Consider the following 25,956-nt stretch of genomic DNA (forward strand, 5'->3'; position numbering starts at 1 on the left):
GATACCACCACGCTTATTATGCGTGATGCGTCCAAAGTGGAACAACACTAATGTTCTGATTGGAGTTTCCCCACTAACTCACCATCCCACTGACTAATCTCCTCCCTAGTCTTCATGCAGTTACTTGTGGTGGGTATTTATGCACCGGAGACCGCTGGCCCAGCAAAGCGACTAGCAAGCTAGCAACACTACTGTGACCACGGCCATGCTCCCAAGCCGAAGCTTCAACCACTTTCTCCGCAACACTACACACCCCGCTCAACAATCCCAAAGGAACCGCCGCTTAACCTGCCAGGGAAAACTCCGCTCCGCTCCACACTGCTCCACCTGCAACGCACCAACAAACCCCCACGAGAGAAAAAGGAGAAAAACAAAACAAAACAAACAGCTGACCACGGCTAAGAACAACTAGCAACCCCTCTCCCGAAATATAATACTAAACAAATCAAAGCTTCACAAAGTAATCAAATCAGTCCCCAAACAACGATCTGAAATCTAATGTCCTTCCCACAACGAGCCGAAACAGAGAAACCGGCCGCACTGCAAACGCGCTCCCAACAAACTTTATACACGCGCACCAACTCCCAACACAAATCTTACCTATCCGTTGCTGTATCACAGATAACAAGAAGTGGACGAGCCCCCATCTGTCATGGCCTGGCTCTTAGCCATAACAAAAAGCGTGGGAAGGACCAGAATATGTAAAAAATGTGTTTATTTAGCAAAACGTAATGTGTCCGAAGACAAACAAAAAAGGCAAAGCACAAAAACATAGGCGACGTGGCTGCTCTCCGAGGTCCGGTCCTCTGCGGGGAGAGAGAGCTCGAGACTCTGCCTCCGGCCTCTTTATCCTCCGCCAGCCGCCAGGTGTCCTTAATCAAGGCGTCAGGTGTCCCCAATCAGGGCGTCACAAGCAGAGGAGAAACATTAAAGGGCCATGCACACCACAGGAGACAACAAGGCAGGGGTCGTCACAGTTCTAACTTATCTAGACATATCGTATCTAGAAATATCGACAGCCCGGGTACATGGGGCAAAGGAGTCAACAATAGAGATGTGGACTTCGCTCATTGTGAACCTCAAGGGCATATTAGGATAACTATCTAATGGGGATGGTGATCTGGATGGGTGGGTAGGGAGGGACGTCACGTCACTGGGTTTTGTTTGTTTCTTTAGTTTTGTGCTGTTTTTGTAATGTATTGCATTTTATGTTATTGATTGTACCATTTGTTTAATAAATAAAAAATTTGATAACAAAAAAAACAAACTATAATGATCATATAAACGTGTGCCTAGGAAATAATTGTTTACATTAATCGTGACCAAAATGTTTGAGACCCGGCCACTATCTCGCTAGCACCAGAAGCTAACAACAACGATCTCCGGTACCGGTGCGCTCTCTCTCTCGCGCACGCACACAAAATGGCTCGTTCCACACACACACAGAGCCGAGCTTGAATGAAACACAGAGACCCAGAAGTACTTGTACTATACTGTATCATATTATTTTCGAATCAAAATCTTTTCAAATTATGATTTCTTTTTTTTCCAAACTATTTTTCCTCCTTGTCTCTCGCGCCCCCCCTGTCATGCCTCTGTCTGCGCCCCCCACTTTGAGAAACACTGCATTAATGTAATACAAAGAGATTCAAAACTCTATTGTGCTGAAGGCCAAACGCCGAACACATCTTTCAAAAGCCATCAACACGCGACACCAGTCTGACATGACTCAGTTGTTGGACTATTACCACTGACCCTTCCATGCTGGTGAAACCTTTATTTGTTTCTTTATCAATTTCTGAAACGTAGATCAGTACTGTATATATACAAAATGAAGTTGTATATTTAAACATCATGTATTTATTTCTTCTCTAGAAACAGAAAATATCGTTTTCTGACCATCATTGTTGGCTGTAAGGTAAGATCATTGTTTTAGAAAACTCAAATGATTGCAATTCATAAAATGTCAGGCTTAATTTGTTAGTTAATTCAGTCATTTTGTTACATATATATATATATGCATATTGTTTTTTATTTGTAAGAATAATGTGCATACCTTTACAGAATTTCTATCAAAACAAATGCAAAACATTTTAAATAGTTATCATTAGTTAACATCTTCATGCTGGCTCCCTTATATTATCTTTGAAAGGACGACATTATTTCCTCTTTTTAGTGATGACACCAGTAACAGTAAGAGTACATTGCAATACAAGTTAAAGCAATAGTTTAAAAGTATTACTTTTATTTTTAACTAATACTTTTCAGTAGTATTCATTGTGGTTTTTAAATAAGCAGCACTGCTTCTCTACTGTGTGAAGCTTGATATTACTCAAACTGGGTTATTCTTTCAGCAACACATATCAAACGTCACATTTGATCAAATTTACTTTGTGAAGTATGAAGTGAAGTTAATATAATTCCCCCCTATAAAACATGTATTCTTCTTTACTAGGGCTATTCATATTGTAGTAGGTAACTAGTAAATACAAATGAATAGATTTTGTGTCTGTTGTGTGTGTGTGGTGCCTCTGTAGGAATATTAAGCTGACAGAAAAGCATGATGGGTGCTTTAAAGGTTTTCCTCCTTCTACTTCAAGGTAGGGTTTCCAACAATTTAATGCCTTTCGATGTCTTTGGATTACTCACAAAAAGTGCAAAATATGCTTTTTTGTTTAAAGTTAAGGTTTTGTGTGTGTGTGTGCTGTTTATTTGGACGGTATTGTTTTCTTTTAATTATGAAAGTTTACATTTCTGCTTAATTTTATTTATTTTTTTCAAGATGAGCTACAGTGTAGAAATGGCAATGAAAATCTTACGACCCGAGCTCCTCCAACGATGCAACATATATTATAAAATACAATGTAAAAAATTGTGCAAAAAGTCTATATACATGTACATAGAATATGATATAAGAACATAATATGAAATTAAATAATGTCCATTAAGACGAAGTTAAATACGGTTTATTGCGGTTATAACTATTTAGATAAATAAGTAGATTGCAAGATGACAAAACAGATGAATGTTTATCGAGGCACTTAACAGAGCTCAGATGTTTAGTAGTCTTATGACCTGTGGGATAAAACCAACCCACTCTCTTCAGTCTGCGTACAAATGACACGACTTTACACATTGGAAATGCATGCAATAGATACGCAGAAGTCCGATTTTGCGTGCATATGTTACGCTAACCATTCCCATTGAGTTCTGAGGCCGAGTTTTGCGTGCATGATACGCCTCGTTTCGTGCCTGCACCACTTATTTTTGTCTGGTCGGGTCTTGGTAGACCGGAAGCTGTGTGGTTCATAAAAACATGTTCTTACTCAATACCAAGCCACGATTATTGTTTTTATTTTAAATCGTATAATATCGGACTTTTTTTGCCGTCTGTGAGGAAAAGAAATAGGGCTCAGAGCTTCAGAATAATTAAATCTGTATTTTTTGTAATCTATTTTTCCTTCTAATTTGTTATTCTTTTCTAAATAACACACTGTTATTTACTCAACAATAACACACAATTATCCTTGTTTTTATTTATTCGTTTAATTCTATAATCTTGGGCTTTTTAGCATGCTTTTTAGCCGTAAATAAAGTCACCGGAAACAGACGTAGGCCTATAAGGGACATTTCAAGCATCATTGCGATACACACGACAACCACAACCCACTGAACTGATTACCCAAGATCCTCAGCTTGAAGCTCGATGATTGGATGTTTTAGCCGCAATGCACGTTGGGATATGGTGTTAATGCGATATGATATCCGAAAAACATTTCAGAGTTTAGGATGGCCGAAGACACTACACTACCCATAATCCTCAACTATCGTTTGGGACTACAGTCCCGTTGCTTGACAAACCCTGTGATTAATCTTCAAGCTCTGGGATTGGATGTTGGAGTGGCAGTGCGCCAAGGTTACGCCGAACGTCAAACAGCTCTTTGAAATCGAACAAAACCACGGCAGACTGTCCAGAACTACATATGCTGGCTATTGTGTTTCGCACATGGGTTTCGCAACATGTTCTCTATGGCACGTCTCTAGGAATTGTAGTTTTAAAAGACGTTTTCGTTTTTCCCACAATTAGAAGTTGACAGTATTAAACTGTGTACACCCCTGGAGGTTTAGACAATAGGAAACACATTGGTGTGTACAAATTTAAAACATGTAATTAATAAATGGGTGAAAATCGCTTGTATCCATAATGGGCAGCATTAATATATACCCAAATGACAGCTCATTGTTACTTTGTAATTCTACTCCACTACAATTCAGAGGTTAACCTGGTATTTTTACTACATTACATTTATTTTAGTTACTTTGCAGATTCTGATTAATGATGTGAAATATAAACAACCCTTAAAGCAGACTTTAGTTACACCTGAACTATGTTGAAGTTATGCAATGAATGAAAAACTTGGGTCACAGCTTCCTCAACAGTGCATTACAAGACATCTATCAATATGTGTATATACCTCCACCATTAAACTGTCAAATTCTGCACATTTCTTATACTATCTACATACATAAGAGTATAATTAATGTGTATAATATCAGTTAAAATAAGTGCTTCAACATAGGCAGGAAAGCAATATATTAGATGTTAAGTACTTTGTCAGGCTTAATATTTATGTGTAGATACCCCAAAAGCTTTTTTCTTATTTAAAAGAAGACCTTAACCTAAAGTATTCTTTAATGTGTTTGTCTGTTTTGCACATCCTCATATTAATATCTTTGTACATCCGGCACTAAACTGTTTTATTGTAGAGATCACTTACAGTATATCTTCTTGATTTTTTATATTCTATATTTCTATCATTGACCTTCGACTTTCCCCCTATTTTGTATGTACTCTTATTAATATTTTTTTCATCAAATAACATTATTCAACAAAAATAACATTATTCAACAAAAATAATTCAATAACGTGCTTTAACCACTAGGCGGTGCACACAAGGTACACACAGCATACTAATAATAACTTTGCATTATTGGTGTAGGACACCTATGTATGTATAACATCTGAAGATGTGTAGTTTTATTCATGTTTTCACATAATTGTACAGGATATTGCTATACTATTTCTCATGTTTTACTTCTACACATTAATATCTGATTTGTAAAACATCACAGACAGAAAGGTATATCCGTCATTTAATGGTAAGCTATTGAAATTGTGATTCCATAGATGTGTCTACCATCACCCAAATCCCCTGACTATTCTCTCAACTCAGTATTTACATTCTTATATTCAAAGAAAATCAGTAATATCTTTAAAAACTACAAGTCCTTTTCTATCAACTGTGCACCGTTATGGTGTAAATATAACCTATCTACCAATTGGATCAAATATAAAAGTCAGCCGAATTAATGTTGATACTGCAAGGAGACGTATTGTGTGAAAAGAAATGGAAGATGTTGTTTAATTGCTGATATATTTATGATCCACGTCACGTTTTCAGTTTCCGTGGCTGTTCTTCCTGTTTGTCCAGAAGTCTTCTCATCAGGGCTCTATAAATAAAGAACTAAGGCAGATGTGCAATATTTAATGCAGCCGAACCGTGTATTACAATGCCGTTATGTGATGACTTCCAAAGAGAAAAGCAAGCACACTCGGAATAAAGTGTTATTTTCTTTTTTCAAATGTTTTTCGGATTTCATATCGCATTAACACCATATCCCAACGTGCATTGCGGCTAAACAATCCAATCACCGAGCTTCTAGCTGAGGATTTTGGGTAATCAGTTCAGTGGGTTTGTGGTGTGTATCGCAATGACGCTCGAAATGTCACTTATAGGCCTACGTCTGTTTCCGGTGACTTTATTTTGAAATTCAGTTCCTGAGGAACGGCTAAAAAGCCCGAGATTATAGAATTAAACGAATAAATACAAACAAGGATAATTGTGTGTTATTGTTGAGTAAATAACAGTGTGTTATTCAGAAAATAATAACAAATTAGAAGGAAAAAAAGATTAAAGAAATACAGATTTCATTATTCTGAGGCTCCGAGCCCCATTTCTTTTACTCACAGACGGCAAAAAAAGTCTGACATTATACGATTTAAAATAAAAACAATATTGCTTGATATTGAGTAAGAACATGGTTGCGGTCGAATAGTCCATTTAGCTTAGGAACCTTCCTAACGGAGTGAAATGACCCGGAAGTCCCTCAGTGGCAGCCATGATAAGTGCCGTTCGAATTCTCTAAATGAAAGGAAAGGAGGTTTCAAACTTCCTTTATAACCTCCTTTAGCTTAGGAACCACTGGACCTCCCTAACCTAAAGGAGAGGAGAAAATGCTGCCCCACAATGCCTTGCGGCCGCGGCATTTGCCGTCACACAACAGTCGGCTGTTCACGGAAACAACCGATTATGAACGAGAAATGATATCATGAAAGTTACGGTGCTTATTAAGCATTTTAAAACGTATGTGGTAAGTTGCCAAAGTGCTTTGTTTTGAACGTTCATCAGTATAATAATCAAAAAGAGAAATATGAACGTTAGTTTTTACTGAAATGATCAAATAAAGTCAACATTTCACAGTCTTTACTGAGCTGTGTGGGGTTTGTTCAACTTTTAAAATATGTTTGAATGGTGATATACACAGTGATAGAGGTTAAGGACTAACGTTTATAATAAATACATTTGTATTGATTTTAAGATATTTTAAGATATTTTCATACAATCATACGTAGGTTATTGGGATCATTTGTATTAATGTGGACCGGAGGGAGAGGGTGACGAGCATAAGTTTCACTTTCCTTTTTTATTTCAATTCCAACTTTGGTCATGAAGAATATGTTTCTCTGTTGTCCCCGTTCATAAAGCATAAAACAACAGCATCAGAGCACGGTGCAGAGCCTCTAGATTAGTTTACAGTAGTCCCTCGTTATTATTAAACATCCATGTTGTAGTCCGCTGTATAGAAAACTGTAGTTTCCATAGTTTCCCCACAGACGCACATTTATGACCTCCGCTGGCGCATCATAAACACGTTGGATAGTGAAAGGATTCTCTAAAGTACCGCAGTCTCTTCTCCTAAATCCTTTTGAATTTTCCTATCCACTATCCCTTAACCCCGTGACGTTTCCCTCAGAGGTCAAGGAATAGACGATAGGGTTAGAATTTAGGAGCTGATTTTTGGACTATTCGACCGCAACCATGTTTTTATGAACCACACAGCTTCCGGTCTACCAAGATCCGACCGGACAAAACGTGGCGTATCATATGCACGCAAAACTCGGCCTCAGAACTCAATGGGAATGGTTAGCGTATCATATGCACGCAAAATCGGACTTCTGTGTATCTATTGCACGCATTTCCAATGTGTAAAGTCGTGTCATTTGTACGCAGACTGAAGAGAGTGGGTTGGATAAAACTGTCCCTGAGTCTGGTAGTTGTTTGAATTTTTTATTTATTGCTTTTATTTCACCTCAGGTCGCTTATACGTGACGTTTGAAATCACCATGCCTCTGAGAATAGATGGACTAACTGGATCCTGTGTGAAGGTCCCCTGCACTTTCGACTTCAACTCAAAGTTTGATGGAGATCTGGATAATTCTTGCAAAGCAATTTGGATCAGAGGAAGCACGTCCGGAACATTTGTGTTTGATTCCGACCTCACTGGAGATCAGGCAAGCGGAAACCTCACAGGGAACCTGCAGAACAAGGAGTGCACCACCATCTTCTACAACATGCCACTGTCCCATTCTGACAACTACTACTTCAGGATTCAGTGTAATAACAGGCTGAAGGCCACCTATCCAACAGGAGTCCGTATCACCACTCAAAGTTTGTATTGTGTCTTTTAATTTTTTCACTTTACACACTTTTGGTTTCCCTCTTGTCATGTACTTGTTTTTTTTACTCCTCAGATTCACTGGACCAACCTACCATAACTCCATCTACACTGGAGGTAGAGGAGGGGGCTCTGGTGACGTTGAACTGCACGGCTGTAGCTCCGTGTCCCATCCTTCCCCCAGATCTGACTTGGACCCCCAGGATAGGTGACATTGAGGAGAAACATGAATCTGAATCCATGGTCTCTGTTATGAACTTCACCTCTTCTTACCTCCACAATGGACAGAATCTTTCGTGCACCGCTCTCTACAAACCACAAGCTGGCAACACCGACCTTCGGTTTGAAAAGTTTATGACCCTCCATGTTCTTTGTGAGTATGTTTCAGGCCTTTTGTTGCTGAGTAGGATTTGGATTTAGCTGACATTTAATCATTCCCTTCATTTGATATAATGTGATGTTATGAAATGTTCCTCTGGGGACTCTGCAGAGTATTTGGATCAAGTTGTGTTAACTAAAACTGCAGACTTGATTATTTAGTGGGGAAAAAGGGGACACTAAACCAAAGTCATTTATGTGCTGACTTGACTTTATTCTTATTTATATTATTTAAAGGTCACCTATCATGCAAAAAGCACTTTAAGATGTCTTTAAAGGTCACCTATCATGCAATATTTAGGCAATAGCATAGGTCTCAGATATATACAAATGTATAAAAAACATGTCTATGAAGTGTTTTGCTCAAAATACCTAACAGATCACCCATTCTAGCCATGCCTCATATCCCTCTATTTCACTTCCTGTTACTAAAGTGCTGATTCGGGGTATAAAGCTTTACAAAAAAAAAGAGGGGGCAGAGCTTATGCCTGCTCATGCGGGACCCGGCAGATACTGTCTAAAATAAATGCTGCGGTGATGAAACGCCAAAACCACATCAAGGATTATTTCTGAAACATTATGGAGCAAAGGCTTTCTCTCTTGCTTGTTTACCACAAGGTGAGTTCCTTTTGATTTCCTGCTTCTTCACACATGTGCTCTCTCCAGCACTGGTTAGGTCTGAGTGTTAGCGATGCTTGCTAATGTAAACAAGACCATATTACGTCCAAAACACCAGCCATCCGATATGACGTAAATAACGTCATATCGGATGGCAAATCTAGATCAGCTCGTTGTAGCTCAGTTTTTCAGAGATTTGCACACGGAGGAAAAGAGAGAGGGTGTTATTTTCTGACACTTTGTGAGTTCCCTGACATGCCGGCGACACATATTTATGTATAAAAGACATCAAAAAGTGCATTTTGCATGATAGGTCCCCTTTAATACATAAATATGTGTAGACATCACAAAGTGTCAGAAAATATATCCCTCTCTCTTTTCCTTCTTGCTCACATCTCTAAAAATAGGGGTACAACAGAGCTGCTGTTTATTTATGTTTATTATGTAATATATCAGAAATGTGGACTGGCTTTACTTCCACAGCCATATCGGAAACAATGCGCGATGTTTTGGAAGTAATATGGTCTGTGTTCACATTAGCAAGCATCGCTAACACTCAGAGAGAGAGAGAGAGGGAGAGAGAGAGAGTATGTGTAAAGAAGCAGGATATAAAAATGTACTCACCTTGTGGTAAAACTGTGAGAGAAAAAGCATTTGAGTTCCATACTGTTTCAGAAATATCGTTAGCGTAGCACAGCACAAAGACTGGCAACAAGTGGAAAAACTAGCCTGGCTCTGTCTAAAGGTAACAAAAACAACTTACTAGTTTTTCAATCATCTCTTCCAGATCCTCCAAAGAACACATCAGTCAGCTACTCTGCTACAGCAAAAGAGGGCAGCTTGGTGAATCTGACCTGCAATGTCAATGCCAATCCAGCTGTTTACACTTGGTACAAAGTGAATGGAGGTCAGGTGACTGATGTGGGTTCGGGGAAAAGGTTTTCCACCACTGTCTCAGAAGTTGACAGACACTTTTACTGTAAAGTCAGTAACAGATACGGAACCCAGAACTCATCCATCACTCAGATAGACGTACGATGTAAGTCTGATTAAAAAACAGTCACACAGAGGATAAATATTGACCGTCAACATTTTAAAAGATATTTATTTTGTTTTACTTAGTTCCTCCCAAGGAAACTACAATAATCATTGAGCCTAGAGGTCCACTTTTGGAGGGCAGCTCTGTTTCTCTGCTTTGTAAAAGCCGGGCCAACCCACCTGTAACCAACTACACCTGGTACAAAGGTGATGAAGAGGAAAAGGAGGCTGGATCAAGTTTGGTTTTAAACGATGTCAAACCAAGCAGCAGTGGTGACTACTACTGTGTAGCAATAAATGAGCATGGGGACCAAAATTCAACACTGATTCGGCTGGACATTCAGTGTAAGTTGATTTTTACAGTAAAGACATTGATTTACACTGTCAAGTTCAACAGACTGAATATGGCTCTACTGTATATCCAGCTTTGGTCACCCAAACATGGTCTCTGAGGCCAAGACTGACAGTCACAGGGCAACACCACAGTGTCTGGACTATGGACAGTAACACATTGTCACATTGCGTGACAACCTCAAAATCATTTCTATGTCAGTCGTCCGTCATGACACATGAGTGAGTTCTGTTGATCACCCACGTGTTCCTGTGTGTTAAAGGTCACCTAGTATGCAAAATGCACTTTTTTATGTATTTTATACATAAATATGTGTCTACGGTGTGTAAGGAGACTAAAATGTGGGCTGGCTTTATATTGAACTTATATTCAACTGGCAACGTTCCGCCTACGTCCCAACCTACATTCCCCATATACAGTCGGCTAGCTGTGTGTCTGTGTATTCAGCAGGATGGGAGGGACTTAGAGTAAAGTTGTTATATATATATATATATATATATATATGTAATACATATTGGGCACTGTTCTAGCGGTAAACACTGAATAAAGAACATGGCAAGCTATGTGCTGTATATATCAGAAACAATGTGTGACGTATTTTGGAAGTACAGTAATATGGTCTGTGTTTACATTAGCAAGCATCGCTCAATAACAAAATAACACTCAGAGCTAATGCTGCACTGGAGAGAATATGTGTAAAGAAGCCGGATATAAAAGGTACTGTCCTTGAGGTAAACCCGCAAGAGAGAAAGCGTTTGAGCTCCATACTGTTTCAGAAATATTGCCTAATGTAGTTTGGAACATAATATGGCGTTTAATCAAGGCAGCGTTCAGCTGAGTTTCTGCGGTTAGACAGCCTTCTCTTCACAGAGCTCACCGCTTGCATGCAGACGCTCCAAAGGGGCGTGGCCAGCAGCAGCTCGGTTACATTTAAAGGGCCAGATCCAGAATCAGCACTTTTGTAACAGGGTTGAAATAGGCCCCATAATATATTTTTCAAATATTGCATTACGGGTGAGCTTTAAATCATGAGGATTTTGTGTTTGGTTTCTTTTCTTTTGTTTTATTATTAAGATGTCATTTCCAAACACAGAGAATGAAGAGGTTGTTGTCTCAGTTTTCCAAAAAAAGGCCACTCAAATTGAATTCTTTTTTACATAGACTGTGATTCCCAAAGATTCTTGAACCATTGGTGGTAAGCAAGACAGTTGCATGCCAACGGGCCTAAATCCTTAACTTAAAACCATGACATTCTTTTTTATTTTGAAGTGACTGACATGCATGAACTAGTAACGTCAGCTACACACTATCCTTTTCAGATCTCCCTAAGAACACCTCGGTGTCTGTTGACCCCTCTGGTCCGGTGCAGGACGGCAGCTCTGTAACTCTGACCTGCACAAGCATCGCCAATCCAGCAGCAGTGAACTTCACCTGGTTCAGAGCGGCTGGAATAGAGGAGAAGGTGATGGGCTCTGAGAGAGACCTCACCTTCAATGTGACCAAACTCTCAGAAGATCAGTATTACTGTGAAGCTCTGAATGTCCACGGACCTAGCACCTCAGAGCGTGTCAGCTTTGACGTCACATGTGAGATTAATACACTTGTTTAATTAAAGGCAATCCTTGGTTACCATTAAACAAAATTAAATTAATGATTTGTCTCAGTTCCTCCAGAGATCCTGTCTTCTTCCCGTTGCATCAAGATTTCATCCATGATCCGATGTTCCTGCTACAGCCAGGGGAACCCGCCTCCCTCCCTGGTTTGGAAGTTGGCCGGAGAGCCTGTCACTCACTCTGCTGCCATCCCAATCAGGGAAGAGTCCCTGGGGAACGTGGGCATGAAGAGCATCATCACCCTGTACGATCTGGACGAAGATGCGCTCTCTCTAGTCTGCCTCAGCATCAACTCACTGGGCTCTGACAGTTTTGCTTTTAACATGTCGCTTAGCAAAGGTAGAGGAATTGCGAGATGGTGAATTTGTATTTGTTTGGTTTTTCTGCATAATCTGCCTCTCTGGTTTTAATGATCATTGTGTTTTGTGGGGACTTTTCAGGCCTCCACTCTTTGTCTTTTGGGATCGGTTTTGCAGTGGCAGCTCTGGGGATGCTGCTGGTGTGTGTACCGCTGCTGATAATCTACTACCGGTGAGAGACAACCTTTTTTTTCAAAGCTGGTTTTAAAATAATTGTAAACACATTTTGAGGTTGTCATCAGGGGTGTAACTTGACTGGTGACCAGGCTGGCAGCACATTTAAGCAGTATAGCCATGGCCACCTCAGAACATTGCTAAATATCACCATGAAATGAAAGACTTTAATAGAAGATTATAACAAATGTGTGTAACTTTTAGGAAAGGAAAGGTCATCTCTTCCTCGGACAAGGGAAAGGCGGAGACATGCAACCCTGTAGATACTAATGAGGTGAGTTCATGTTTGCACATATCGATAGATGCATTAAAACAGGAAGCTTCACTTACCCAACAAAATGTACTTTTTGCTTTTAAAACAGCGGTGAAAGTTGTCTCAAAAAGTCGTTATATACTATATCAAAAAGGCATTGTATGGTATGTTTAAAAACTTTTATTTTTAAAACTCATGATATAGTATGTTCTACAAAGTCATTGTCATCTATATAATGCCTTCAAAAGTATTTGTTTTGTATGCCATGATGAATGTCAAAATAATCAGTCAGTAATCAGTAAAGCATGCAGAACAAAGTGCTTTAGAACATGGTTCATATGAATAAAAACTGAAATATAATGCAAAGATAATAAAAAATAAGAAGTTAGTAAAACACAATAGATACAAGTGAAAGTATATAAAAAGCTAACATGATATGAAAAATGAAACCTAATTAATAATCATACTAATCATAATAATAGAAAAAAGAGCACCAAAGGTCATAAGTCCAACTTAAGTTTGTGGAAAAAAGCCCTTAAAGAAGTCCGTCAGGTATGCCATAAAAATGTAAAAAGTTGCAGTATAGTATGTTATAAAAGTATTTCAGAATAGACTGGTGCAGTGACGCGTCCTAAAACCCGGAAGTAAGCTGCGCATGGGTACCTTCCGGTTCCCTCGACAAAAAAGCAATGCAATTTCTCCATAGGATTTTGGACAATAGCTCGAAATAAGGTCTGTGGTTGACACACATTTAAGACACGTTTTGTTCAGTTCAACGTTTTTTTTTATCATAAATCGAATCGATAGATTGATGATCGATGATCGAAATTATAAAAGTAGGGTAGACATGTGGAGATTATCCGACTGAACAAAACGTGATCCGTCTCTTAAATGTGTGTAGCCTAAGTTTCCTGTCCCTAGTGGCACCCAGTGTTGTCTTCTGCTGCTGTCGCCCATCTGCATCAAGGTTCGACGTGTTGTGCGCTCAGAGATGGTCTTCAGCATATACCTTGGTTGTAACGAGTGGTTATTTGAGTTACTGTTGGCTTTCCATCATCTTTAACCAGCCGGGCCATTCTCCTCTGACCTCTGGCATCAACAAGGCATATTTTCGCCCAGGGAACTGGATTATTTTTTTTCCGGACCATTCTCTGTAAACCATACAGATTGATTTGCATGAAAATCCCAGTAGATCAGCAGTTTCTGAAATACTCATGGCAGCAACCATGCCACGTTCAAAGTCACTTAAATCACCTTTCCTCCCCATTCTGATCATCTGTTTGAACTTCAACAGGTCGTCTTGACCATGTCTACATCCCAAATGCTTTGAGTTGCTGCCTTATAATTGGCTGATTAGATATTTGTGTTACAAAGCAGTTGAACAGGTGTAACTAATACATTGGCCAGTGAGTGGAACCTTTTATTCTGCTTCTGGGAAGGTAATGACAGAATTTAGCGGGAGTAAAAAAAAGAAGATTGAAATGAACTATTGTTATAAAAGATTTATCTTATATTATAATAATAATAATAATAAAGCTTTATTCATATATCACTTTTCGTAGAGCAGAGGCCTGTACTACGAAGCCGGATTTTCGCTTAGCCGGCTGACTTCAGGGAAAACTCAGGCTTTCCGGTCCTACGACGCTGTTTCTCTTTTTAGCGGGCTAGATCTCCATGGTAACTTATGCTGAGCGGCTAACCTCCTCGGGAGGAGGTTAGGTTGCAGGCTAAGAGATCAACTCAGTAAAAGCACCGCCTGCTGACCAATCAGAGCTCCGTGTGCGGAGTTTAAAGCTATCAAGTCATATTACAGGATAGAGGAAATACAGAAAAACTGCCGTTGCAGGAAAGACGGCCGGCAAAAATCAACTGACTGTGTGAACGTGAACATTAATAGAATATCCCCTCCCATCTTCAGAGCAATCTGACTATTATAACATTAGCGTTAAGAAAGCTTACTTAAATATCTGCCACAACATAAGTAACCGGATCAGAGTAACATTACGTACAGTCCGCGGCACTGTGAGTGCAGACGTCGATGTGTCCCATTATCATTCATATCATATCACATCATAATGTATCATATATTTCCTTATCTGAGTCAGCTTCTTGAGCCGTATCTGGCCGTGCAACACTCACAGTTTCACATAATGTATGCAGAAGTATTATTTTAAGCAACACATTAAGTTGACGAAACACTCGAGTCAAATGTAATTAAAGTCAGATCCACTCGTGTCTTGGACGGGGCAGTGATATCATAAACCTGTTAATGTACGCATTCAAACGCTTTTTCTTTTACCAGCTGTATTCACCTTGCAGGTGCAGCTATGTGGCTTTTATCCTGGGTAAAGTGTTTAAGTCATGGATGTTTAAAGTTTAACTTCTTCATATTTGACTAATATTAAAGTTCACTTTTCATTCAGGAAGTATGACGCTGCGCTGTCAGTACGCTTGTCCATGTTTGAGATTGGTCGAATGCTCCAAATACCACCCCTTTCATGTGAACGCGCACCTAACTAGATAGGACACGGCTGGCTTGAGCGATCCACTTGATAACCAGCATCGTAGTACAGTTTAGCGCCAGCGCTTATGTTTTGGATTGGGCCAACCGGCTAACTCAAACATATCCAGGTTAGGAAAATCCGGCTTCGTAGTACAGGCCTCTGGTGCAGCTGAAAGTGCTTTACCAAATGGCACACATCACAAATGATGTATGTGGATTTAGCCGTAGAGAGAGTGTCCTTGTAATGAAGAATGTGGTTATTGTACATTTCTTTGTGAATAACAAGTCCAGTTTTTTTGAAGAGGTGTTCCAATCAATAGCCTTTAGCTTTTAGTTGACAAATATGTCCGTATCCTGTATATTTGTTTTGATAAATTACATTTTAATGAATTATGTTTTTTGAAAATGTATATGGGTTTTATATGCAAACAAATTAAGGCATACATTGTCATGAATGCACTATTAAATGTTTATTCATAAAAAGTTTGTTCTAATTTGCTCTTTTTTCAATTTAAACCTGTATTTCCAACTTAATAACAACAATGACACACCAATTTCTGCATTTTCTTTGATTCATATTTAGATATTGCAATGTGCTATTTAGGCTCTTTGCACATACAGTAGGTTGTAAATAGTTTCCTAATGTCCAGTCGTCCCTATTTTTAGTTATGCTTATTGTCGTCTCAAGATATGTGTCAGTTTTACTGAGTTTTCCCTCTCCCTGCGTCCACTTAAAATCAATCCAACACCATGACACAATTCCATCCGATTAATGATAAAAACCTAGAGGATATTATACAACATCTGAAGTCCTCCTCCTGCTGCCTTGATATTATAACAACAGGCTTTTTCCCAAATGTTTTTCATTGCATGGCCTCAGATCTACTTCATATAGTAAACAAGTCTCTTCACTCTGGTGTATTTCCTCAGGCCCTGAAAACTGCAGTCATTAAACCGCTCTTAAAACATAATAACCTAGGCACTTCAGTAATGACTGTTTCGATGTGTTCAAGTCAGGCTTTCGTCTGCACCACAGCACTGAGACTGCTCTTGTTGAGGTCTTGAATGACATCCACTTAAACACAGACCTTGGCAGAACTTCAGTGTTAGTATGATTAGATCTCAGTGCTGCATTTGACACAGTTGACCACACAATATTACTGTTCCAAATGGGTTTGAATCCTACTTAAAAGACAGGAACATTTTTGTTTCTATAGATAAATACGCATCTGAGATGACAAATATGACATGTGGGGTACCTCAAAGCTCCATCTTGGGCCCTATTCTCTTTAAAATCTATATACTATATTAATATAATCAAAAACAACAAAATAAGTTACCATTGCTATGCAGATGACACACATTTACATAACCATTTCACCAGGAGACTATGCTCCAATTCAAACACTGAGTAAGTGTATTGAACAAATCAATGACTGGATATGTCAGAACTTTCTTCAATTAAACAAAAATAAACCTGCGGTAATTGTTTTTGGAGTCAAGGAGGAACAAATAAAAGTCAGCACTGAGCTTCAGTCTGCAATGTTCAAAACAACAGATAAAGCCAGAAATCTAGGTGTAGTCATGGACTCTGACTTGAATTTCAACAGTCACATTAAAACAACTACTAAGTCAGCCTACTATCACCTTAAGAATATATCTAGGATTAAAAGACTAATGTCGGGTTGGTAAAACTTGTCCATGCTTTTATCTTTGACCTGTCTTTACAGGTCTCTCTAAAAAGAAATGAGAAAGCTGCAGCTTATTCAGAACGCCGCTGCTCGAGTCCTCACTGACACTAAGAAAGTGGATCACATCACTCCAGTTTTGAGGTCTTCACACTGGCTTCCTGTGTGTGAAAGAATTGATTTCAAAATACTGCCGCTGGTTTAAAAAGCATTGAATGGTTTAGGGCCAAAATACATCTCTGACCTCCTGCTACATTATGAACCATCCAGATCTCTCAGGTCTTCAGGGACGGGTCTGCTTTCTGTCCCCAGAGTCAGAACTAAACATGGAGAAGCAGCTTTCAGTTATTATGCTCCAAATATCTGGAACAACCTACCAGACACCTGCAGGTCCGCTGCAACTCTTACTACTTTTAAATCCAGGCTGAAGACTTTTCTTTTTGCCAATGCTTTTAATTGAACTATTCATATCTTGCACTAACTTTTATTCATGTATTTCTTATGTTTATTTTATTATCTTTGCTTTTTAATAACTGTTTTTAAATGCCATTTTATAATGTGTTTTCATTGAACTATTTCTTAATGCTCCTAATGTCTTTCATTTTTGTAAAGCCCTTTGAAATGCCTTGTGTTGAAAGGTGCTGTAAATAAACTTGCCTTGCCTTGCCTTACTGTAACAGATAAGAATATCAATATAAGGCTTTGACCTCATGTTTCAGACGCTTAACCACTTCTGTCTTTCTTACTGCCAAATGAAGCTCAGCGTAAGTTCAACCAGGAAGACCGTCTTTACTCTTCATTTACTATTCCCATGTAACTACTCTCTCTCCTCTCAATCGGGGGTGTCACTCTCCAGCTTAACCAATCACTTCGCTCTATTCCCAAGAGCCTATAGCGCTCTGCCAAACCTTTTAAGTCTGCTCTCCCCCCTCTGACAGCTGTCATTTCAGGTGACTCTACGCAACCCTCCTCTTCCCCTTTTCACCTCCTGTCCCTCTGAATCCAGGGTCAAGCTAAACCACTCCTCTTCAGACCGACCCAACTATCCATTCACCACCACCAGTGTCTAGACCCCAGGGGGGTTTCATCGGATCGGTTCTACCCTCCCGAATGATACTTCCTGCACAACGGGGCCTAATCGCCAAAATCACCAATACATTCATTGTGTATCTCTGCAATAAATATGTATTCTTACATCAAAACCGTCTTTCCTGGTTGAACTGACATCAGTGCTGTTTTGAAAATCAGCGTAAAGTTTGTAACATTACTTTCTTGCTGTGATTCTAGAAAAATCCCAGCACAAATACTTGTATGTCAAACACCAAGTTTATGTGTTTTAAGAAACAAACTAATTCACTTTTCCTTCATCGTGTTCATCTCTGCATAGCTCCTAAATGTGGCTGCTCAGGAAAGTTCAGAAATAGTTTCTGCCCACTGGCAACTAGTTAGGTAAAGTCTTTATTAGTACTTCACTTTGTTTTCCCTTATATTCACTTCAACTTGACTGTTTCATTTATGACACTTTATGACTTCTACTGTTTATGCATGTAAAGTATCACATTGTTGTTTCTTCCCTCTTTCTGCATTGCCTTTCATTTTGATTCTCTTCACTTCCTCTTTGTTTCAAAAAGACAAAATGATCTGATGAAACAGTTGAGTACTTGAGTGTGGAAACAAATGTCATTTTTGTTATCTTTTTTTGTTTGTTGAATATGTAAATCAACAACTCACTTTTGAAAACACATTTATATTTTATAATAAAATTCTGGTTTGGAACATTGTTATGTGAATCCCTTAGAAAATGACTGATGGGACTTGCATTAATGTAGTAAAAAGAGATTAAAAACTCTATTGTGCTGAAGGCCACACCCCGGACACATCTTTCAAAAGCCATCAACACGCGACACCAGTCTGACATGACTCAGTTGTTGGACTATTACCACTGACCCTTCCATGCTGGTGAAACCTTTATTTGTTTCTTTATCCATTTCTGAAACATAGATCAGTACTGTATATACTACTACTACTAATGTATTTATTTCTTCTCTAGAAACAGAAAATATCATATGCTGACCATCATTGTTGGCTGTAAGGTAAGATAATTGTTTTTTAAAACTAATGATTGTAAGTCATAAAATGTCAGGCTTTTTTTATTAGTTAATTCAGTCATTTTGTTACATATGACTTGCATATGTATGTTGTTTGTTAGTGGTAAGAATAATTTACATACCTTTAAAGAAGTTTTGTATTTGTTTTATTACTTTCTACATAAAAGGTTTTGCAAAGCATATTCAAAATATTTTAAATAGTTATCATTAGTTAACATCTTCATGCTGGCTCCCTTATATTATCTTTGAAAGGACGACATTATTTCCCCTTTTTAGTGATGAAACCAGTAACACTAAGAGTACATTGCAATACAAGTTAAAGCAATAGTTTAAAAGTATTACATTTATTTATAACTAATAGTTTTCAGTAGTATTCATTATGTTTTTTAAATAAGCAGCACTGCTTCTCTACTGTGTGGAGCTTGATATTACTCAAACTGGGTTATTCTTTCAGCAACAAATATCAAACGTCACATTTGATCAAATTTACTTTGTGAAGTGTGAAGTGAAGTTAAAATAATTCCCCCCTATAAAACATGTATTCTTCTTTACTAGGGCTATTCATATTGTAGTAGGTAACTAGTCAATACAAATGAATAGATTTTGTGTCTGCTGTGTGTGTGTGGTGCCTCTGTAGGAATATCAAGCTGACAGAAAGCATGACGGGTGCTTCTAAGGTTTTCCTCCTTCTACTTCAAGGTAGGGTTTCCAACAATTTAATGCCTTTCGATGTCTTTAGATTACTCACAAAAGGTGGAAAATATGCTTTTTTGTTTAATTTAACGTTTTGTGTGTGTGTGCTGTTTATTTGGACGTGTTTGTTTTCTTTTAATTATGACAGTTTACATTTCTGCTTAATTTTCTTTCTTTTTTTCAAGATAAGCTACAGTGTAGAAATGGCAATGAAAATCTTACAACCCGAGCTCCTCCAACGATGCAACATATATAATAACATACAATATAAAAAATAGTGCAAGAAGTCTATATACTGTACATGTAAATATAATATGCTATATACAAGAACAGAATATGAAATTAAATAGTGTACATTAAGACGAAGTTAAATACGGTTTATTGCGGTGATAACTATTTAGATAAATAAGTAGATTGCAAGATGACAAACAGACAAATGTTTATCGAGGCACTTAACAGAGCTCAGGTGTTTAGTCTTATGGCCTGTGGGATAAAACTGTCCCTGAGTCTGGAAGTTGGTTGAATACTTTTTTTTTTTTGACCTTGACGGATATTTAATTTATTGCTTTTATTTCACCTCAGGTAGCTTATGCTTGACGTGGGAAATCACCATGCCTCTGAGAATAGATGGACTAACTGGATCCTGTGTGAAGGTCCCCTGCACTTTCGACTTAGACTCAATGTACGATGTAGATCTGGATGATTCCTGCAAAGCAATTTGGAAAAGAGGAAGCACGGGCGGAACAATTGTGTTTGATTCCAGCCTCACTGGAGATCAGGCAAGCGGAAACATTCTGCAAGGAAACCTCACAGGGAACCTGCAGAACAAGGAGTGCACCACCATCTTCTCCAACATGCAACTGTCCCATTCTGACAACTACTACTTCAGGATTGAGTGTGATAACAGGCTGAAGTACCACTTTTCACCAGGAGTCCATATCACCACTCAAAGTTTGTATTGTGTCTTTTCATTTTTTCACTTTACACATCTTTTGGTTTCCCTCTTGTCATGAACTTGTTTTTTTTACTCCTCAGATTCACTGGACCAACCTACCATAACTCCATCTACACTGGAGGTAGAGGAAGGGGCTCTGGTGACGTTGATCTGCACGGCTGTAGCTCCGTGTCCCATCCTTCCCCCAGATCTGACTTGGACCCCCAGGATAGGTGACATTGAGGAGAAACATGAATCTGAATCCATGGTCTCAGTTATGAACTTCACCTCTTCTTACCTCCACAATGGACAGAACTTTTCGTGCACCGCTCTCTACAAACGACAAGCTGGCAACACCGACCTTCGGTTGGAAAGGTTTATGACCCTCCATGTTCTTTGTGAGTATGTTTCAGGCCTTTTCTTGTTGCTGAGTTGGATGTTGATTTAGTTCACATTTAATCATTCCCTTCATTTGATATAATGTGATGTTATGAAATGTTCCTCTGGGGACTCTGCAGAGTATTTGGATCAAGTTGTGTTAACTAAAACTGCAGACTTGATTATCTAATGAAATAAAAGGGTCATTTATATGCTGACTTGAGTTTATTCTTATTTTTATTATTTAAAGGTCACATATCATGCAAAATGCATTTTTAGATGTCTTTAATACATTCATATGTGTAGACATCACCAAGTGTCAGAAAATACAACCCTCTCTCTTTTCCTCCTTGCACACACATCTCTAAAAATAGGGGTACAACGGAGCTGCTTACCGTTATTATGTAATATCGGTAATGTGAGCTGGCTTTACATTAGCAAGCATCGCTAACACTCAGCGAGAGAGAGAGTATGTGTAAAGAAGCAGGATATACAAATGTACTCACCTTGTGGTAAAACCGTGAGAGAAAAAGCATTTGAGTTCCATACTGTTTCAGAAATACTCCTTGATGTGGTTTGGAACATAATATGGCGTTTAATCAAGGCAGCGGTTTTCTTTTTTAATGCAACGGACTCGGAATCAGCACTTCTCTAACAGGGCTGAAATAGAGGGGTATGAGGCATGGCTAGAATGGGTGATCTGTTTGGTATTTTGAGCAAAACACTTCATAGACATGTTTTTTATTTATATGAGACATAATATAGATGCCTGAAAATAGTATAATAGGAGACCTTTAAAGAGGTTTTTCACATTCTCCCAAAAGTTGGTAAGAGCGATTCATGAAGCCATCATAATGCTTTAATATTAAGAACCTTGGTGGTGCACACAATAGGGTGTTTTGTACATTGGCATGTAGAATTTCTTTTTGACAAGTGCTATATGAGAACATGTGTTTCACTCTCACATTTGTCTGTCAACAATGTAACTACAGCCAGAAGCTGGTTAGCGTAGCACAGCACAAAGACTGGCAACAAGTGGGAAAACTAGCCTGGCTCTGTCTAAATGTAACAAAAACAGCTTACTAGATTTTCAATCATCTCTTCCAGATCCTCCAAAGAACACATCAGTCAGCTACTCTGCTACAGCAAAAGAGGGCAGCTTGGTGAATCTGACCTGCAACGGCAATGCCAATCCAGCTGTGTACACTTGGTACAAAGTGAATGGAGGTCAGGTGACCGATGTGGGTTCAGGGAAAAGGTTTTCCACCACTGTCTCAGAAGTTGACAGACAATTTTACTGTAAAGTCAGTAACAGATACGGAACCCAGAACTCATCCATCACTCAGATAGACGTACAATGTAAGTTTGATTAAAAAACAGTCAGACAGATGATAAATATTGAACGGCAACATTTAAAAATATATTTCTGTTTGTTTTATTTAGTTCCTCCCATGGAAACTACAATAATCATTCAGCCTAAAGGTCCACTTTTGGAGGGCAGCTCTGTTTCTGCATGAACTTGTAACATCAGCTACACACTATCCTTTCAGATCTCCCTAAGAACACCTCGGTGTCTGTTGACCCCTCTGGTCCGGTGCAGGAGGGTTGCCCTGATAGTTTTGCATTCAACATGTCACTTTGCAAAACTGAGAAAGGTAGAGGAATTAGCAAAATTGTGAATTTGTATTGTTTTTTTTGCATAATCTGCCTCTCTGATCAATCAATGATCAATGTGGTTTGTGGGGACTTTTCAGGCCTCCACTCTTTGTCTATTGGGATCGGTTTTGCAGTTGGAGCTCTCGGGATGCTGCTGGTGTGTTTACCGCTGCTTCTAATATACTACCGGTAAGAGACAACTCGTTTTTTTCAAAGCTACTATAAAAAACATTTTGAATGCATTTTGAGGTGGTCATCAGGGGGTTGACTCTACTGGGGACCAGGCACGCAGCAAATTGATGTAGTGCAACCATGGCCGCCTCCAAAAATGGCTAAATATCTCAGAAAAAAAAAAAATGAAAGACTTTATTAGAAAATTATAATAAATGACTCCTTTGCAATTTATTTGTGTTTGTCGTAGGAAAGGAAAAGTCATCGCTTCCTCCGACAAGGGAAAGGCGGAGACTTGCAACCCTATAATTACTAATGTGGTGAGTTTATGTATTGCACACATTGGCAGGAAGCTTCACATACCCAACAAAAATGTACTCTTTGCTGTTTTTGCTGAGTCCTAAAAAATATAATATACTTAAAGGTGGGGTAGGTAATTTTGGAGAAACCAGCTCGAGTGCGCTAGAATTTGAAAATACACAGCTGGAACAAATCTGCCACTTCCTTACAGAGCCCCTCCTCCAACACACAAGAACGTGCACATGACCAATGAGGGCACGAGATAAGTTTGTGCACAGATGGAAGGCTGACAGGCAGGTAGGCCATCCAGTTATTTTAGCCGGGCCGGCTAAAATGATTGGTCGTGCTTTTTACAGTATTACGGCTTCCACAGATGACATTTTTTTATGGATTTCTTGTCAAAGCACTTAAGATATTCATTGCTATCGGGATGTTAAGAGCATTCCATGGAATATAACAAAAAGTGTATCTCGAGCCGGTTTCTCAAACTTACCTACCCCACCTTTAATATACTTTGTCAAAACAGCATTGTATGGTACTGTATGTCAAAAATACATAAATCGTTAAAAGTCATGATATATGTTCTTTTTTCAAAATCATGGTAGTCTATATCATGCATACAACATTCCAAAAAAGTATGTGTTTTGTATGCCATGAAACATTTCAAAATAATCAGTTGTATAATCAGTTTCAGTAGTGAAGCATGTCAGTGTTCTGTAATTCTTTCATACAGAAATGCAGAACAAAATGCTTTAGAACATAGTTTATACAAATAGAAACAGAAATGTAATGTGAAGATAATAAAAAATAGTATTTTAGGAAAACACAATGGATAAAAGGGAAAGAATATGAGTTGAAAAAAAGTGAAACCTATCAATAATAATAATAATGAAATAATAAAACAAGGACAAAAATAGCATCGTCCAACTTAAGGTTTTGGAGAAAGAAAAGGTAGAAATGTCACCTGTCAAATTTAAAAAGTCGTAGTGTAGAATGTTTTAAAAGTGTTTCAGTGTCTTTACGGTTTGTATTGATAGTATAGTATGCCATGTGTCAAGAATGTGTCAACTATCATAGTTTATTATGTTATAATAAATTCATAGTATAGTATTTAATTTAAATTAAAAAATAAACCATATTATATTATGCCATAAAGACATCTCATAATTTAGTATGACATACCAAATGGCATTTTAAAAAGTAAAAGTGTCCCATAAAATGTCAAAAACATCATAGTATGGGAGAGTGGGGTAAGATGAGCCATTATTTTAATTATGTTGACCTCTAGGCAACGAAAAACGAGATAAAAGTCAAGTGACAACAACAACCTTTACTGCAGGATGTCTTCTGTCAATCAAAATGAAATTAATGCAAATATCACAAAAGGTCATGAAAATATGATTTCTTAAAAGAAAAAGTGGTCTTGTGGCTTAACTTGCCCAATCTGAGGGGTAAATTGAGTTAAATTAAGCCATCTGGGGGTAAATTGACCTATTGACTTTTTCAAGTTTAAACCTGAGCTGTTTACCATGGAACTGGTCAGCCAGTTGTTGGTCTGCAAGCTCCTTCTCTCTCCTGTGTGAAGACCCTCTTTGCCTCTGCTGGTCCACTGTACCTACTGTTTTCCTTTCCTTTTCCTCCTTACTTTTCACGTATCTACGCAGGGTTATCAATATTTCGGTCTTTTGCAGCTGCTCTGATGGATTTTCCACCGTTGACATCAGTGGCCACTCTCTCCATCTCCTCTGTCTGTTTCTTGTTGAACCACTGGCTCTATTTAGCCCATTGACCGTGTGCTTCTCTCCATCACAGCCAAATAGAAATGTTGGGTTCTTCCTGAATGTATGGTCACATGACAACAAATGTGCACAGTTCCCTAGATAAAGGGGGTGGGTCATTTCACCCACTGGCTCATACCCCACTCTCCCATGGTATTTAAAAAAAGGAAGCAATGAACGGCTGGTTTACTGGCAAACAAGTTATTTCCCAAAGTGTTCTGTTCAACAATGGGCCTTATTGTGCACTACTACTGTACCTCCTTTGCTACATCACTAAAGCAACTATTTTGTTTTCTGTAGATCAACTCTTCAGAAGTGGATGTGGTTTATGGTAATGAAGCCTTTCTGGAAATGAAAGAAGTAGATGGGGAAGAACCTCTCCATTACGTCAATGTGGACTCTGCTAAACTGCAGGAGATTACAGGCCTGGACTCAGAGACGGCTGAGTATGCTGAGATCTAATCGATCTAAGGAGATGGAAAGGAAGAAGATAACATTGCTGACACTCAATTGGGACAAGAGAAGACACCTTAGTCTCATAGACCTTGTGGTGAAGATATTATGGCTGACGTTTAATGGAAATGGTAGTGAAACACAGATTCATGCACTTCAAACTGCTACAGGACTTATCCATACAAGCAGATCCCCGCTGTGGTAAAAAGAAAACTGCGGCAGCGGTGATAGAAACTGCTCTGCAGGCAGCTTATGTAAATGCTTCAAGTTTAGTTCTGGACTTTTGTTACAGTACATATTTTTCTTGGGTCCATAAGATACATAGCAAAACAAAATCACCATAAAATGGATACATACTGTATAGCAGGTAGTTACCCAACAATCAATTATAACAATACGTTTTTGCTTTGAAATCATGACCTTTACTATATTTTTAATATTTGAATGCTATCTTGCATCATGATTTTACATTTAAAGCCTTTGCAAAGCGTGAAAGAAGCAGCTGGACATAGCTTGTCAAACTTTTTTTATAGATTTATTTTTCAAAATACAAAAACTTTCAGTTTGTTGGCAGTTATACAAATTGTGAAAAGATTTTATAAAGCTTGTAATGAAATAGAGCAATATGTATTTGGCACATTGTTTGAACATGTTTATTTCAGAAACAAGCCTCTTCTGCACAATATTGCAACATTAAAGCCCTCGTCGTAAA

General features: G+C 38.5%; 1 protein-coding gene across 3 annotated transcripts; it reads left to right on the top strand.

The window, feature by feature from the left end:
* The first annotated feature begins 1,902 nt into the window (after window positions 1-1,902).
* Window positions 1,903-25,956, top strand: LOC117468592 (sialic acid-binding Ig-like lectin 10). 3 transcript variants are annotated; one of them, XM_034112813.1, is made up of 11 exons: window positions 1,903-1,918; window positions 2,538-2,600; window positions 7,437-7,790; window positions 7,874-8,170; window positions 9,581-9,832; window positions 9,916-10,176; window positions 11,503-11,769; window positions 11,848-12,135; window positions 22,641-22,731; window positions 22,964-23,033; window positions 25,092-25,956. In XM_034112813.1, exons 2-11 carry the CDS (start codon window positions 2,561-2,563, stop codon window positions 25,251-25,253), a joined length of 2,082 nt encoding a protein of 693 aa, XP_033968704.1. In that variant the 5' UTR covers window positions 1,903-1,918; window positions 2,538-2,560; the 3' UTR covers window positions 25,254-25,956. The 3 variants fall into 3 exon arrangements, with proteins under 3 accessions (XP_033968704.1, XP_033968705.1, XP_033968706.1); XM_034112814.1 differs by lacking the exons at window positions 22,641-22,731; window positions 22,964-23,033; window positions 25,092-25,956 and adding exons at window positions 12,237-12,327; window positions 12,534-12,603; window positions 18,572-18,732 and having other exon boundaries at window positions 1,904-1,918; XM_034112815.1 differs by lacking the exons at window positions 22,641-22,731; window positions 22,964-23,033; window positions 25,092-25,956 and adding exons at window positions 12,237-12,327; window positions 12,534-12,603; window positions 13,877-14,157 and having other exon boundaries at window positions 1,904-1,918.

The sequence above is a fragment of the Trematomus bernacchii genome, unplaced genomic scaffold, assembly GCF_902827165.1.
Source record: "Trematomus bernacchii unplaced genomic scaffold, fTreBer1.1, whole genome shotgun sequence".
In the NCBI taxonomy this organism is placed as follows: domain Eukaryota; kingdom Metazoa; phylum Chordata; class Actinopteri; order Perciformes; family Nototheniidae; genus Trematomus; species Trematomus bernacchii.